Source organism: Tribolium castaneum, chromosome 9 (assembly GCF_031307605.1).
Source record: "Tribolium castaneum strain GA2 chromosome 9, icTriCast1.1, whole genome shotgun sequence".
NCBI lineage: Eukaryota > Metazoa > Arthropoda > Insecta > Coleoptera > Tenebrionidae > Tribolium > Tribolium castaneum.
Genome location: NC_087402.1, coordinates 12,402,831 through 12,419,173, shown reverse-complemented (window position 1 = coordinate 12,419,173; position 16,343 = coordinate 12,402,831). Strand labels below are relative to the sequence as shown.

Sequence of the window (16,343 nt, the reverse complement as noted above, 5' to 3'; positions counted from 1 at the left end):
TACATTGAAAAATTGTTTATTCTTTAATAAATCCAAGGTACAAGAATATATTTCACTTCATCGCAATATTGGTCCCAAACTTTACCATATTTCTCCTTACAATTCATATTATCCCGACTTGAACGATCAATCATAAACAAAATATCGAAATAGATCATAAATCCTGGCACACACAACATAAAGCCAGTGAACGACCAGTGAACTAAAATATCCCCCAAATAATTGGGATGACGTACAATTCCCCACAATCCTGAACATAGCAGTTTCTTGTTTTTAACACCAGTCGGAATCGATTTGAAACCTTAACACGAAAAAAAATATTATTTAAACATACGTTCATCCACCTACCTTTTGCCCCAGGATTTTCCCTAAAATTGTACTTCTGATTGTTGCTAACACGATAGATGAGGTAACCAATTGTGAAAACGACACAAGTAAGAAAAAGTCGCCAATTCTCAAATTGAAGATTGGTGGAGATTTGGTATTTTGTCAATACACTCATCAAAAATGGGTAAACAAAATTACCAACCCCACAACCAAACCCAAAACCAACTTGTCGCACTTCCATCGAAGTTTCGTAAGTGTATTCCATCAACAGACCATCGATAAAGTAAACAAACTTAATTGTACTCAAAACAAGCAAGGTTTTATTTTTTGTATTTTCGCAAAGAAACCCACAATCAAGTAGCACCTTAACAAAAAAAAAATTGTTAAATTTTTATTTAAAAGTATTGTAAACAAACCATTGTCAGTATGGCAATTCTGTTAAAATATATTTTCAAGTCAAGACGTCCAAACAATTGTGGTCTCACCTCTCGTCCAAGGAAAAGACTTTCAATTGCATTTTTCCCAATTACTTTAGGATTCAAACACTCAGTCGGTAAAAAATAGCTCCTCAAATGGACATAAAATGTGAGGAAAAGCCCCGTCAAAAGTGCAGAAATTGTCAAATCAAACAAATTTCCAGTAATAAAATTTAGAATTTTGACGCCAAACACTTCCAAAGTGAATAAAACGAGCAAACAAGAAACTAAACTAAGACCTCCTGTTAAAACATGAAATTCTTGTCGGTTTGTGTCTTTTGGCACTTTCGGGCCTCCGAATGGCAACACTGCTAAGAAGGCTGTGAAAAGTAGGTACAGGGTGTAGTAGGCAAAACTACATGATAAGTTTGATGGTCCTTCCTTGAGATAAGCTAGAGATAAGGATAATACGACTACGATAAACGCAATCATGGTTAATAACATGTTGATAGTAGAATGACCCTACAAAACATTTTTGGGTTTTGTTTGTGTCAAAAAATATTTACCATATTTTGTGAGTTTGTTGTCATTGTGAGAAAGATTTCCTAGAAAATCAATTTTATAAAAGTTGGTATATTTTGGAACTAACCATTTTTTTTCATTGACACACTAACACAAACATAAGAGAAGGGTAAATACTGCAATTTTTTGGCTTACTTTTGTAATTTTGCCCACGAACTAAGGCGTATCCGCCTGATAAAGTGCTTGGAAAAGTCACAATTGATAAAAGTTGAATTAAAAAAAAGACAAGGCAATTAATTTTGCATGAAAATTGTATATTTTATATTTCGTTAATTTTCTCTCTTCGAGTATTGTTTATAGATTTAATATTTTTGCACAACGGTAAAAACTAAAGTAAAAAAGAAAATCAAATTAAAAAATCATTTAAATCTACACTGATAAAATTATAAAACAGTAAAAATTTCTAATTATCTCACCAAATAACAAATTTAACAGAAAAATAAGGTAAAGAAATTCTACATCGATACAACTCCATCATCTTAAGATAAAAAAAAACTTGTCAGTCTATTTTATTAATTCCTCATTTTTTAATTGTGAGAATTTTGAAACAAATCAATTTAATTTAAAAAAAGGTAAAAATCAATTTTTGGTACACGCTCTCTAAAGTGGTTACCTACTTTGGGAACTGTTTTGACTCCGTAAAATGTCATTTTAAAGGATAAGTACTTAAAGTTGTGATAGCAACAATTGCGGACTGTAATTTATTTATTGTTATTTGACAAAATAATTATTATGGTTTCAATAATCAGTCCTTGCTATCACTATCGATCGACTGGACTTGATGAGGGTGGATTGGAAAAGTAAAGAAATTTACAAAAAAAATTGTAGGCAACACTTCCGCAAAATAGTTTTAGCGGACTTGTTACATAAATAATTGTTAGGAGTGACTTTTAAAAAATATTTTAATTTAGATCTTATAAATTATAGAAAATTCGAAATGTAGACGATGAAAAACCATTTTTGTTACAAAGTTTAAATTACAAATTATTATCTCATCACATCATACGACCCCAACTTAAAACCAAAAAACATTAGCAGAACCTGTGAGAACTTTGATACAAATCAATTTAATACACGGTGTATCAGAACTCACTCCCCACCGGAAAGGCCCTAATGGTACCAGCAATGGAGATGGCAAAAATGCAATAAAAGTAAATCTTTTATTCTTCGTTTGCGAGATACAGAGGTCTCAAAGTGACCAATACCAGAACACCAGAAGCTCTCTCCCAGGTGTAGTATATGCAGTAGATACATTACTAAGGAATAAAAAATAATTCAAGTGTCCACTTTTATTGTCCGTTCTATCTATTTTTTGTTTCCCTAGCAACGTATTTAATTTCCCTAGTCCTCTAGAGCAAGGCCTTTTGTGATTAGCTATTTTCAAACGTTCTTATCTCCCAAACCCAAAGAGTTAGATTTTTTTGTAAAGGAACTTTAGCTTCAAAATTGTCTAAACTATACGCACCTTTCTGACGGGGAGCGAGTTCTGATACAAGCTGTATATAAAAGTAAAAATCAATTTTAGGAATAACTTTTAAAAAAATATGGGTATTTTATTTAATTATGTCTTTATAAATTATAGTTTATTCAAATGGCAAACACTGAAAGCTACAAACTGTAAAAATTTCAAACTATTATCTCATCAAATAACAAATTTAACTGAAAAATTAAGTAGTAAGGATTTGTAAATGGATACAACCCCACCTTAAGATAAAAAAAATGTCAAAGTCTATTTTTAATAGTCGATCAATTTTTAATTGTGAGAACTTTAATACAAGTCAATTTCATATAAAAAAAGTAAAAACAATTTTAGGAAAATAGTTATTTATGTAACAAGTCCGCAAGTCGACTCCTTCGTCGCCAGGTCCTTAATCCGATTCGTCCGCTAAAACTATTTTGTGGAAATGTTGCATACAAACTTTTTTGGTATTAACTCTCTAAAACAACAAAATTGTAAAATTCTTTGCATTTCCAATCCACCCTCATCATAACTGCAGTCGATCGATAGTCATAGCAACGACTGATTTTTTTAAACAATATTAATTATTTTGTCAAATAATCAAAAAATTAGAGTCCGCAAAGTGTTGCTATGACGACTTTAAGTATTTGTTCTGTCCTTTAAAATATTTTGCGGACTCAAAGCGGTTTCCAAAGTAACCATTTTAGAGAGCGTGTACCAAAAAAAAAAAAATTAAATCGGTTAATAAATTATAGAAATTTCGAATTGTAGGAAGTGATAAGACCACTTCAGCTACAAACTGTAAAAATTTCAAATTATTATCTCAAAAATAACATTTAACTGAAAAATTATATAGTAGGGAATTTGTAAATCGATACAACCCCACTTTAAGACCAACAAATGTCAGAACCCATTTCTATTAGTCGATAGTTTTTTCCAGGATGATTCAAAAGTACCGTATAATCTTTTGGGTGCTGATAAAGGACATCAAACTGTATTAAAAGTTGATATGACAAAAAATTGTTTAAGCCATCTTTCACGAGATAATAGCTCTTCCTTCAAAGTTAAATTTTTTGGGTTTTAGATCATACAAGCTGGTCCACGAGTAATAATGAACCTGAAATTTTTTTGAAGCAACCAACATTACATTTCATAGATTACGTGGATAGTAAAATATTTGATTTCAATTAATCAAACATAGTAATCGTATTATTGACGTCATATTGACATTACTCTAGTTTTAGGATTGTATTGAAGTCAAACGGAAATAAACTGATTTACATTCAAAATGTTCAAACTTAATTAAATTTAAACTTAATTTAAAAGGTACTCACAGATCTGACCAGTTTCCGTATCACGCATCAATTCTTCTTGAGAATGATCTCGCACTAGCAAGTGTTCTAGCCGCAATATTCGCACACTCTTCAACAATTCGGTTTTCTAAATGTTTCCGATCATCAATAGGTGCACTATAAAACCTTTTCTTAAGCACTCCCCACACGAAATAATCAAAAGGCGTCACATCGAGACTTCTAGAGAGCCAAGGATACACATAACTCTTTACTATCCATCTATTTTCATCAATAACTGCAACAACTGTAACTTCATTTTCAGCTGATGTTGCTACTCTTTTTTTATTTTTTTTTAATTGGAGGCCATTTTTCCCTGCAGTTTATTGTGAACGTGTTTGAAAACTGTATCACTCGGAACCCGTTTATTATTATTATTTATTTGGATATTATACGCGTATAAATGTGCAGCCTACGAAGCATTTTTCAAATGTTCTCCATAAATGAGAATAATTGCTAAACATTTTAGTACAAAAGTTTCACTAAATTCGATTACAAACTCAGCAAGGTTTGACAATAGGTTTGGCTTTTTAAATTAATGGTGAAGTGCTGTGTGGTCACTATGTTTAATGTAATAAACCAAGTATTTTACTGTCCACGTTATCTATGAAATGTAATGTTGCTTCAAAAAATTTTTCAGGCTCATTATTACTCGTAGACCAGCCTGTATATTATTCACTTTAGTTAGTGGAAACGACAGCTAATGATGTGCAAAACAATTAAAAACTTGTAAATCCGAAGATAAATTAAATTCGACCTCTTATAAACAAAGAGGGACAATCGACCCCGTTGCTAAGGAAAACAAATTAAAAAAATATATTAAAAAAAAGTTGCTCAAAAAAATCTGACTTTCTTTTTATTTTTAACTAAACGTCCTTTATCACCATCCGAGAATTTGTCCCACACTTTGAGTTACCCTATTTTATCAGAACTTTGATACAAAATAATTTGACATAAAAAAGTAAAAATCAATCTTTGCAATCAAGAATTGCTAACTTTTTTAAAAAATCATTATTTTAACTCGGTTTTTATATATCATAGAAAATTGTGGATACTGACAAGACCATCTCAGCTACAAACTGCAAAAATTTCAAATTATTATCTCACCAAAATAATAACAAATTAATCTAAAAATGAAATAATAGGGAAATTTGTAAATCGATACAACCCCATTTTAAGTAGCAACAAAAAAGAAAAAGTAAAACTTTTTTTTGGTCAATCGTTTAAATTTAATTTTTCTATAAAAAAATATTTCAGTTATTTTAATTCGGTTTCTATAAATTGAAGATTGAATTTCAATATTCTGTCAAAACAGCTGATAGAAATATCATTTTAAAAATTGTTTATCTTGTAACCTAAAAAAATATAATTTTTTCAATAGAAAAGTCGTATATAAATAAAAAGTAGAGTTTCAAGGTGCTAAATAAACTAAATTTACTAACCTTATACTTTGCTACTTGTTATTGTAAAAATTTAATATTCAACACTAAAAACTAAATTTTTCTGCTGTTTGTAGTGTGCTTATCTCTAAATAGATATCACTTAACTTTGACCTCAAATAATAGAAATCTTATTCAGAATTAAAATATATTTATCACTACGTGTTTTTTAATTTAATCATCCACAAAACATCACTTAAAAACATCAACTAATCTAGTTACGGTCGACTTTAATCAATTTAACCTTGACACATACCTAGAGGGCGCCATTTCATTTAGTTTAGGGTAAAAATAAAACCAAGTTCTTTGTAACATTAGGTGATTTTATTATTTATCAATTTCAACAAATGCTATTTTCTATAGCCATTACAGAATCTAATAAATAACAAACTAAAATTCATTATACATTTTATATACAATCAGCTTCAGGAACAATTTTAACACTGTACAGAAAGTAATTGAAATGCCTCTTAATCGATCACAACAAAAAACAATTGCATAGAATATGAAATAGTCGATTGACATTTATTTGAAATGTGTTGGAACAAATCAAAAATTAAGTACAGCCTCTACTTGACAAAATCATCAACTGGAAGTAATATTTACACTATATATAAATAAAAAATAAAACAATAAATAAAATGTGCGCTAAAAACGAAAAATAATTGAAATAAAAACCAAGTCACTGTTGTGTCATAATCACATGAGCTAAGTGGTTCAAAAATTTATTTTATATTTTTTGGTTGGGACTCGTCTCAGCTCTCTAATTCACCCCCATGGCAAACTACGATTTATTGTCCCCACCTAGTAAAAATTCGACCAACGAACGAAACGAGAGAAAAAGTTGTACTTACATGCTGTGTCATCTAAATGTGTCTTAACTTCACTTTCTGTTGATGTTTCACCTCTCTCGTTATTATTCGCTGATTCGTGATCTTCAGTCAATCGAAGTGCAATTTCCAAATCTTTCAATACTTCTGTTTCTTTGGATTCGATTAAAGAGAAACGATGCTGAAGTGCCGTCATATGTGCGAATGTTAGATTTAAATGCGCATGCAAACCTAACATTACCACTTCTTTGAAATGGGCCGAATATAAATGGGCCACAACGTGAAATAACAAACGGACGATTTTTCGCACTATTGACTCGAATGATGAAGGAAATTCATTAGCTGAAAAAAAATCGAGTTGGCGAACGAATGTAGCGATGAGTGACGTTAACTTGATTTACCATATTTTGTTGGAAAAATATTCTCATCTGTTATAGTTTTCTGAATAAATGTCATCACATAGTCTATATATTGTGGTGCGGCCACTCGTGTTTTCTTCCCTTTTTCGTCAAACCATAGGTAAGTCCTTTAATTTATTTTTAAAATGTGTGGAAAATACATTTTTTTAGACTTACCTTTGACCAGGACCAGTCATATCTGGACAACCAGATTGGGTGCAAAATTCACTAATTGTACCATAAACTAAATTTACATGATCAAAAAGAGCCATCGCTGCAACAAACGTAATTATTATTAAAATATTACCTGAACTTTTTGAACCAAAATAATACAGTCACGATCAAAAAGAATGACACACCTATCAAGGTCCCGACTCAAATCTTTTGTCATTATTTTCAAAAAACAGATGTTAGTTTACATACAATTCATCTAATTTATAATCTAGCCAAATTTACACATTAATCGTAAATATCAGAAAGATAACAGGTAAAATAAGTTGCCATTGCCTTTAATTCCGCGCGTTGCTATGTGTAGTTCGTCAACTTCTGTCCTCAACTGCTAAGAGTGTCAAGTTAGTAATGAGCTGTCAACAATGACAATTTTTAAACGCAAGAACAATGAAATACGAACCAATTAAACAAATGAAAAAAAACGCAACTAACAAAATCTTAACAGAAAGGATACAACAAAACAAAATATGCAAAGGATATTTTGAAGTTTTGAAGAACAATTTACCGTCAAAAGCAAGATGTGTCAAATATTCCGCGCGAATTGGAGCTCTATCGGTAATCACTTGAACTTGACAAATGGCCAGGCGAGATAAAGTGTCATTCTATAAAGCCGGCGATGGTGCAAGTACGTCCAAATGAACAAATAAATTTTTATTTTTTTTACTTTTTTATTTGTGGCTACGGTTTTAGGGGTGTCATTCTTTTTGATCGTGACAGTAGTTGTGTATATAAAGTGTTCGGTCTAAACCCCATATTAGAATTATTGAGTTCTACTAATAATTATTATCATTCAGTTAATTTGTTAAGTTCTGTCGAATTCTCAAGGTGTGCCATTTCCTCTTATACCGGAAGTCGGCATCAACCTTGTTAAAATTGAATTGAATTGCGTTTTTCCGTTATTCAAGTTTTTTTTTAAGAGATATTTTTAATACCAGTACTGGGTGTTTCATTTTGGTATTCGCATACTTTTAACTTTTTTATTTTAAAATAGAAAACAACAAACCATACATATTCTTAAATGAATAATTGATTAAATCTATTGGATAAAATTATTAATTTACCTTCTTTACGTTTACTAATTGTCGCTGACAACTTTTTGTTTTCAAATGGTACCCTGTTTTTTGAGCCATGTGATAGATTATTAACTTCTAATTCCAAATATGTATCACACCCCATACTTCAGGATAGCATTAAAACTTCGGTTACAACTAATTATCTAGATAATTAATTTCAAGATAAACTTTGTTACCTATGAAAACAACATCATTTCACTTTAGTGTCAAAAAAATATCATGGCTTGTCAAACAGTTGAAATTTCATTAAAAAATTACTAGTTATTTGAAACAAGAACGGATTATAATAAAAGTTTTCGTTGTCATCTAACTCATTTTTATATTAAATCATCATTTTTTTTCTAATTAATTATTATTGTGACACATGTTTAAAATTAAAAGTATCAAATGGTGCAAAAAACAATACAGAGTACCATTAAAAAAAAAGCTGTCAGTTACCGTTTTGACAAATGTCATCATAAAACTAAATTGACCACTTTATGTATACTCGTTTTCACAATAAAAGATATCGTGGTAGGCCATGACTGTGTAAAACGACATTTACGTTTTGTAACTAGAAGTTACGTTTACGTTTGATTGGCAAAACTCAAAACGTCAAGCAAAATTTGAGGTTACTCTAGAAAAAGCAATGTTACAGTGCTTGAAGAACACTAAAACCTTATAAAACGCTTTGATTTTCAAAGTAAATAATCCACTATAATAACACGCAAGACAGAAGTGACAAATCTTTTAAAAGTTTTAACACATCTAGTTGGAAAACAAATACCAACTATTAATAGCGAAGATACTAAAAACAGCAGTATAATTAACCTAAACTCAAATTTCCACAGCGTATTGGGACATCATTTAATTTGAAAAAGAGTATAATAGATCTTGTCATTCATTCAAAAATGTAATAATAATAATATATGGTTTATATTACTCTCTACAAAAAAATACAAGGGTGAGGATCCCAAACTAAAACACCTGGTATTTAGCAGTTTTCCTTACATTTGCAATTAAAGAAAATTAGTTTTGCACCCTCTGAGCTTCAAAAAGCTTTCTCATTTCCCTCACGTTAACTTTTTTTTAAATCTAAAAACACCAAAGAAAAGATCTAAATTTTCTCATTTAAATGCCAAAATAACGAGTTCAAAATATTTAGAAAAGACAAAGTTATCAATTTTTGGAAGAGGAGGTGTAAATCCAAAAAAATATTAAAAGGTGGAAATATTTCGAGGACGACTAGAGGTAGCATTATCATTTAGAGATTTTGGACAAATTCAAAACCACACAGCGTTGGGTAAAAGTATGGAACCAAGCGTTTTGTGTCTAATATATGTACATTACGAAAAAACCAATTAGTACATGGTCAAGTACTTTAAAATTATGATCATTTTTCAAGAATAAAATATTTCGTATTTCCTTTTTATTTTCGAGTTATTAAAAGTAGTTTATTATACAAGTAAAGAGTGATGTGTTTCTGAAACGAATATGGAGCACGAGTTCCAGAAAGGAATCACGTGCAGATAATGCCAACTTTTCTTTAAGTGTATAATACAACGTTTTCTCTTATAGGTGCAATAACAAATTTTTGTTAAATTTTTTCACCGATAAAATAAAAAAATACTAATTAGAATAAAAAAATCACCAAATGGCCACTTTATTCTATTAGGGTCGGTTTCACCAACGATAAATAAATCGTCAGTTATTTGGCCAGTCATTTTTATTTATTAGTTAAATAAAAAATTGATTCACCAAACTTAGGTTCGTTATATTAGTTACCTGAATACCATGCTTTCCGTAGTGACAGTAGAAAGTGTTAAATTTGGAATTTGTGTGCGTTAATTTGTTAAGAAGAATAATTCTTGTTAGCTACAACAGCACAAGTGAACGATCAAAAGGAGTCCATCTTTTTTTGGAAAAAACAAAGGAATTAATAAAATTTAACTGCTCAATTTCATCCAGTTAGTTTATCTGATAAATAAGTTTTAACTTAAATCGGTGAAACAGTAAGTGCCACATTTATTTAACAATTAGCGCTATTGGATAATTATCTTATTTAACTGACGAAAGTGAAACCTACTCTTAGTAAGATAAAAAAAATAACTAAATCAAATAATGTGCCATAGTAACTTGTAGAATAAAGGTGTACTACCTCTACTCGTATCTATGGAATAAGCAACAACATTATTAATACCCATAAGGGTGGATTTTACAATCGTCGAATAACTTATCCTGGGGATAAAATTTGAAAAATCCATTGTTGTAACAATTATATAGTATATAGTATAGTAATTATACTAGGAGTAAGTTATCCGGGGTTTATCCAACGATTGTAAAATCCACCAAAAAAAAAAATTTTTTTTTTCAAATGGCACCCTAGCATTGCGATTTTTTCGGTAAAAGATTATGCTTAAAAAATTACTTCTAATTCAATAATTTTGTTTTTTTATATTAATACTATACTATTTGTTTAGAATTTAAGAAAAAGTACATGAAATAAATATTTTTGTAAAATTCGATGCAAAGTTCTTTTATCTTACAGGTGTAGTTTTTAGGTACATTATACCCTTTATTATACCATCAAATTCCTCTCACAAGAGAGATAAAACTGTCAATTCTACTCACAAGTGAGTAAATCTGGGGAAAATTTGGGGAAAACAATGAGACTGTTTATTTCATAACTATAGCAACACAGGTCACTACGAAAACTGATACATAGAACTATGCTAATGTTACAGGCGGATATTTACTTGAATTTCTTGGATTTTTTTTACAATGCAACTGTAAGATAATACGTCGAATATCATACGTAATCGAAATGCCATTATAAAGCTCGTGAGAAATGTCCCACTCGTGCGCAAACGCACTCGCGTATAATACAATATACTATTTTATATGCAACTTTTCAGTTTAACACTTTCAATATTTATTTATGTGTACTTCACCAATCGTGTATTCAAGTCGTCAAGAAAACTGATTTTTCCCATCTCATTGCAGAAATAACTAATTATGTATATTTCTATAAATAAACAGCTTTACTGATAGTTAAACAAAGAAAAAAAATAAAACTTATGTGGAAGAATAACATTTTTTAGAAAATAATTTGATATTTATATTCGGGGTTAAATTTGCGCCAGAAGGGCCATCTACCTTATTTTTCTTAAAAAATGCAGAAAGTATACAATTTAAAACTAGACCCACCCTTCAACTTAGAGAAAAATCAAAATGTACACCTCAGTACAAAAGTTGTTTTTTTACACTTATACCGTGTGACTTTTGAAGGCATATGAAGCCGTTTCACGTGACTGCCATGCCGGCGATCGTCGGTCCAAAGTGAATGACAAATGAGTATAAAATTTTGATATTTAAATTTGATACTTCAAACTAAGATTTCAAATTTGTTACCAACCTAACAAGAATTTGAAAGTCACCCTGTATTATAACTGAGGCGCTGAAATATCAAAGGGGATAAGTGCCATTTTATCCTAAAATGAGTTTGTGCATAGAAAAGACCTAAGTGCCATAGGGAATAATGTTAGAAAGAAGCTATGTGCCAAAAAGATTTCTGTAGTTAACCTGCTATGATAAATTTGCGTTAAGTTGCGTTGCTTGTAAGTGCCACTGGAAGTTTAAACAAGTTTTCTTGGAATAACTATTTTTTTTTAATTTGGCACGTAGCCCCTTTGATATTTCAACGCTTCAAATTTCGCGACAAAAATAGTTATTTATGTAACAAGTCGGCAAAATAGAGTTTTAGCGGACGAATCGGATTAATGCGATGAGTCCGCTAATATTATTTTGCGGAAGTGTTGCATACAAACTTTTTTTGTACCAGCTCTCTAACAAAACAAAATTGTAAAATTCTTTACATTTCCAATTCACCCTCATCACAAGTGCAGTCGACCGATAGCCATAGTAACGACTGATTTATTGAAACAATAATTATTGCTTTGTCAAATAATATATAAATTAGAGTCCGCAAAAGGAATTAGAGTTCGCAAAGTGTTGCTATGACGACTTTAAGTAGTTGTCCTTTAAAATCACATTTTGCAAAGTCAAAGCACTTTCCAAAGTAACCATTTTAGGGAGCGTGTACCAAAAAATAACTTAAGTGTCTTGTTGTACAAAGAAGTAATTTTTCAAATATTTTATTCTTGGAAAACAATAAGAATACTACAAGTCAATTAGTTTTTTTAGAAAGTAAGTAAATTCAACCCAAAATGTGCGGTTTCATATTTTGTTCATCCTGTACAAGTAAAATGTTTTCTTATGGTATGCATTTGTGTTTATAAAATGACTTGATCCCTTATTTTCTGAACGATTCTGATAATTTTTGATAAAACCAGCTGTCTGATGAGTTGATGACCTTTAAATAGACAAAACAATTAATTAAATTTTGATTAATAATTATGCAGGACGCAGCAAAATACACTCCCAATTTAATAAAATAAAAAGAAACTTTTTACATAAAGGTAATAGTACTTTTATAGTAAAAAGTAACTTTTTAATAAACTATTGTTTTTTTTTATATAACTCGATGTTTTCTTTTTTAACAAACACAATTTTTAATTAAAATGAAAAATGACAAAATAGCTATTATTTTACAGAGGAAATTTCTTTCAGTAGAAAATTCAACATTGGATAAACTACAATTTCGAAAACATTTTCATTGTGCATAAATAACAAATAATTCTAAAACTTATAAAATGTGAACTTTTAGGAAATTTTACAAAAAAAAAAGTTTTTTGTAAAGCCTTTAAAAAATTTGTTGGTACACGTTCTCTACAATGGTTATCGCTTTGAGTCCGCAAAATATTTTAAAGGACAAGTACTTGAAGTCGTCATAGCAACACTTTGCGGACTCTAATTATTAGATCTCTCATTGAAACTATAAACTACATTAGAGATTATTTTTTTGAAGTGCATAAATAATTTATAACACCTAATTTAAAGGGAAAATACGATGTTGGCGTTTTTATAGTTTTGAAACAGCTAATAGTACCAAAACAGTTTGTATGCACCACTTCCGCAAAATAATATTAGAGGACTCATCTCCTTCGTCACCTCGTCCTTAATCCGATTCGTCCGCTAAAACTGTATTTTGCGGACTTGATACATAAACAACTATTAAATCGTTACATTCAATACGAAATTTTGTTAGCGTTCATATGAAGGTGCTCAAGACGTTACGAGGAAAAAATGTAAAAAAACAGCCTTACCCTAAAAATTGTGACGTTTTTGACATTTGATGGCAATGTAATTTCAAAATCCTAGACCACTTAATCCGAAATGTATTGTATGAAATTCAAAATAACACAAATAAAAATTGACTTACTATGTGATGCCAACCATTCATTATAGTCTAACCCCGCAGGCAAATCAACCAAAAGCCTCATATCCATATCAGGAAGTTTTCTTTCAAGCACTGTAGCCTCTAGATATAGCTTCGAATCGCTAGATGATGCCGATTCATTTCCTTCTTTTTCCTTACGTCTCGCTTTTCTGAAACAAAGTAAAATAAATCGCAAAATAAAGCATGTTCTTTTTTAAAACAATAATTAATTGTCAGTATAAAAATTATTCAAAAACCAGATTGTACCACCCCAAATCCTTTAGTTTTGGAATGCCAGATTTAAAGTTAAAATTACTCTTCTGTAGTCAGAAAAGTTTCAACAGACGTAAGCAAATTCTATATTTTCATTGATTCAATAGAATGGGGAGAAAACAGATATCCTATAAAGCACACTGCAATGCTCAAAAATGTAAGAAATAATGTTATTTTCAATTTTTGGGCTATTTTTTTTAAACAATGTGCTTATAATTTAATTTGAAAAAGGCAAAACATTTTTGGAGGAAACAAACAAATTTTTGTACTATGATTCGAAGTTTGGCAGATATTAGATAAAATATAGTACGATTTTAATTTTTACATTTCATCAAAAATATAATAGTTATTTTTGTAATTTGCCGCCAATTTGATGCTTTAATGGGCATCTTAAAGCACTCAACGTCATTAAGTGCAAGAAGCAAATTCGGGACCGTATTTTTGCTAATTTCACAAATTTTAGGAGGCGTTCGTAAAGATTACCTTCATTATCGTCCATACACTTGTTTTTTGACAAAATTTGGATAAAACAAAAACTTTAAATCAATTTTTTACTTTCAAAATTGTGACATTACCAACCGTCACAAAAATCAAAATAACAATTATTGTTTAAAAACGGCAAAAAGAGGGCAAATTACAGAAAATACAAACTGATCCAGAAATACTGAGTCTGTTGGCAACACTGGACTTAAATTTTTAAAGATACCAATGGAGTACGCTTCCAATTAACAACAATTTAACATTCTTGTGGGGTTGTACGTCAAATAATTGTCAAGAAAAATCGAATTCGGTTGCACTTTTGTAAATTACGAGCACAAATACTTTCAAATGTGTTGCCAACAGACTCAGTATTTCTGGATCAGTCTGTAGTATGATAAAAAACCGGTTTCATAAAACCTTAAAGCACTCATCTTTGAAACTGAATTTGTGCTTTAAGACTGGACTTATGAAACTTGTTTTTTAATATACTATTATTCTATGAGTTTGAGTGCAAATCGGACGTTTTATTTCACGAGTGAATATGAGTGGTTTATCATCCACGAGGTGAAATAAATAAAACGCTTGACACGAAAACGAGTTGAATACAACATTTTATTCTTCGAATTAGACTCAGCAAGGCTTAAAATTGCTTTAAACCTGTTAAAAACAGTCTGACGTTTCGTATTGAGAATTGCCAAACAGTAGTCAAAACTTCCTTACACAGGAGAAAAATACTAAATTTTGACAGTGTCGAAGAATAAATCAATCTAAAGCGATTGTAAGCCTTTTTATCCTTTTTATTTGCTCTGAAAAAAATAGGAAACTTTATATTACACAAACAAAATAATACGAGTATCAAGCATTTGAAAAAAACTGAATAATTGCATTTTTGAATAGACGTTTCAGAATTATTAAAGTAAAAGAATCAAAATAAAGACGATATTCACAAGAAAAAATGCAATTAAAAAATTTGTTTTGCGTTGCCAACCTAGTAACCAACAACAAACTAGTAGTTCATACCAACATAGCAATTGACAACACTAACAATTGTGTTAAAAAAAAGAATGAACTTTACCTGCAAAAACAGGTAATGGTCTGTTCTGTATCTAAAACAGGAACAGTGTCTTCACTTTTTGCTTTCCCAACTATTCGACCCAACCACATTATGGGGGCTTCACATGACTTATAGGCGTTCAATCCGAACTTTAATAGGATTCAACGTCATAAAACATGAAACCAAATAAACGCTGAGTTTTTTAATTAAAACTCTGACCGTAAAAACATTGCACCCCGATTGAAACAAGCAATTTCCAGATTTAGCTAGTTAATAGTGGTATTACTCACCCCATGAACCAATCCACGGTATCGCGGAGATATTCCGGTAAACGCTCCAGTTTGACCAATTCAAGCCACTTTTTCAAGACCAAGAGATTTTTCTTCCACCTTCTCCAACCAAATTACAAATGTCAACAATTGTACACTTTACGTTTCGAATGTTATTGCACTGAAACGAAACATGCGTTGCACTATTCGTACTTTACACCGTTTTTCTATCAATAAACTTTAATCATTTGAGAAAACCAAGTCATTTTCTTCGTTTGCAAATAACTCCATATTCATTAGGTGTCACTACTGCCAACTTACCCCAAATCATTAACATTTACTTAAGCACGGTGCAAGACACAACACGTACACAGTTTAAACGACGGTATAATAATGCATAAAAAGCCCCAATATGGGGGCACGTGTTGTATTGATTTCGGAGATAAATTAACAGCAAAATTGATTTTTACCAGCGCAAGGTTGGCAACTATTATGCGTCATGTCAGCTGTCAATTGATAAGGGAGCTCGTAAAACTGAAAAACAGATGCGTTCATTATCAGAACAGTACAACTGAACAACAAACCAAAATAAATCAATCATTCATTTTATTCGGTAATTTTTAGTCAATAAAAACTGAGAATTTAATTTAAACGGCACCATCTCTGACGAATTATTTTTAAAAATTTTGAACAAGTAAACCAAAAATAAATAAAATAGTCTTTTCTTCACAAAACGAATGAACCAGCTTGAAATTGTTTAGATCCAATTTTATAATCCTTTTGTGAATTCTAACAAATTCTGTCCAAAATAATGTATTATACGGACTGTATATAAAAGAGTGCAGG

The 16,343-nt window shown here is 30.5% G+C and overlaps 1 protein-coding gene across 3 annotated transcripts; it reads right to left on the bottom strand.

The window, feature by feature from the left end:
* Positions 1-15,988, bottom strand: Mob2. Of its 3 annotated transcripts, XM_064359112.1 has the most exons (11): positions 15,819-15,988; positions 15,519-15,678; positions 13,425-13,591; positions 6,978-7,074; positions 6,804-6,928; positions 6,427-6,744; positions 5,576-6,376; positions 1,310-1,348; positions 744-1,265; positions 349-691; positions 1-301 (listed from the first exon to the last, which is right to left on the bottom strand). In XM_064359112.1, exons 2-7 carry the CDS (start codon positions 15,521-15,523, stop codon positions 6,357-6,359), a joined length of 732 nt encoding a protein of 243 aa, XP_064215182.1. In that variant the 5' UTR covers positions 15,524-15,678; positions 15,819-15,988; the 3' UTR covers positions 1-301; positions 349-691; positions 744-1,265; positions 1,310-1,348; positions 5,576-6,356. The 3 variants fall into 3 exon arrangements, with proteins under 3 accessions (XP_064215182.1, XP_008192434.2, XP_008192433.2); XM_008194212.3 differs by lacking the exons at positions 6,427-6,744; positions 6,804-6,928; positions 6,978-7,074; ... (1 more) ...; positions 15,519-15,678; positions 15,819-15,988 and adding an exon at positions 4,119-4,380 and having other exon boundaries at positions 5,576-5,783; XM_008194211.3 differs by lacking the exons at positions 6,427-6,744; positions 6,804-6,928; positions 6,978-7,074; ... (1 more) ...; positions 15,519-15,678; positions 15,819-15,988 and having other exon boundaries at positions 5,576-5,783.
* Positions 15,989-16,343: the final 355 nt, after the last annotated feature.

Excerpts from the sequence above, each read along its gene's own strand:
- Mob2 (XM_008194212.3), bottom strand. The coding sequence starts at position 1,333 with ATGACAACAAACTCACAAAATATG. Across the intron at positions 1,266-1,309 it reads CAACAAACTCACAAAATATG|GGTCATTCTACTATCAACAT; the intron begins GTAAATATTTTT and ends AATGTTTTGTAG. Across the intron at positions 692-743 it reads GAATTGCCATACTGACAATG|GTGCTACTTGATTGTGGGTT; the intron begins GTTTGTTTACAA and ends TTTTTTGTTAAG.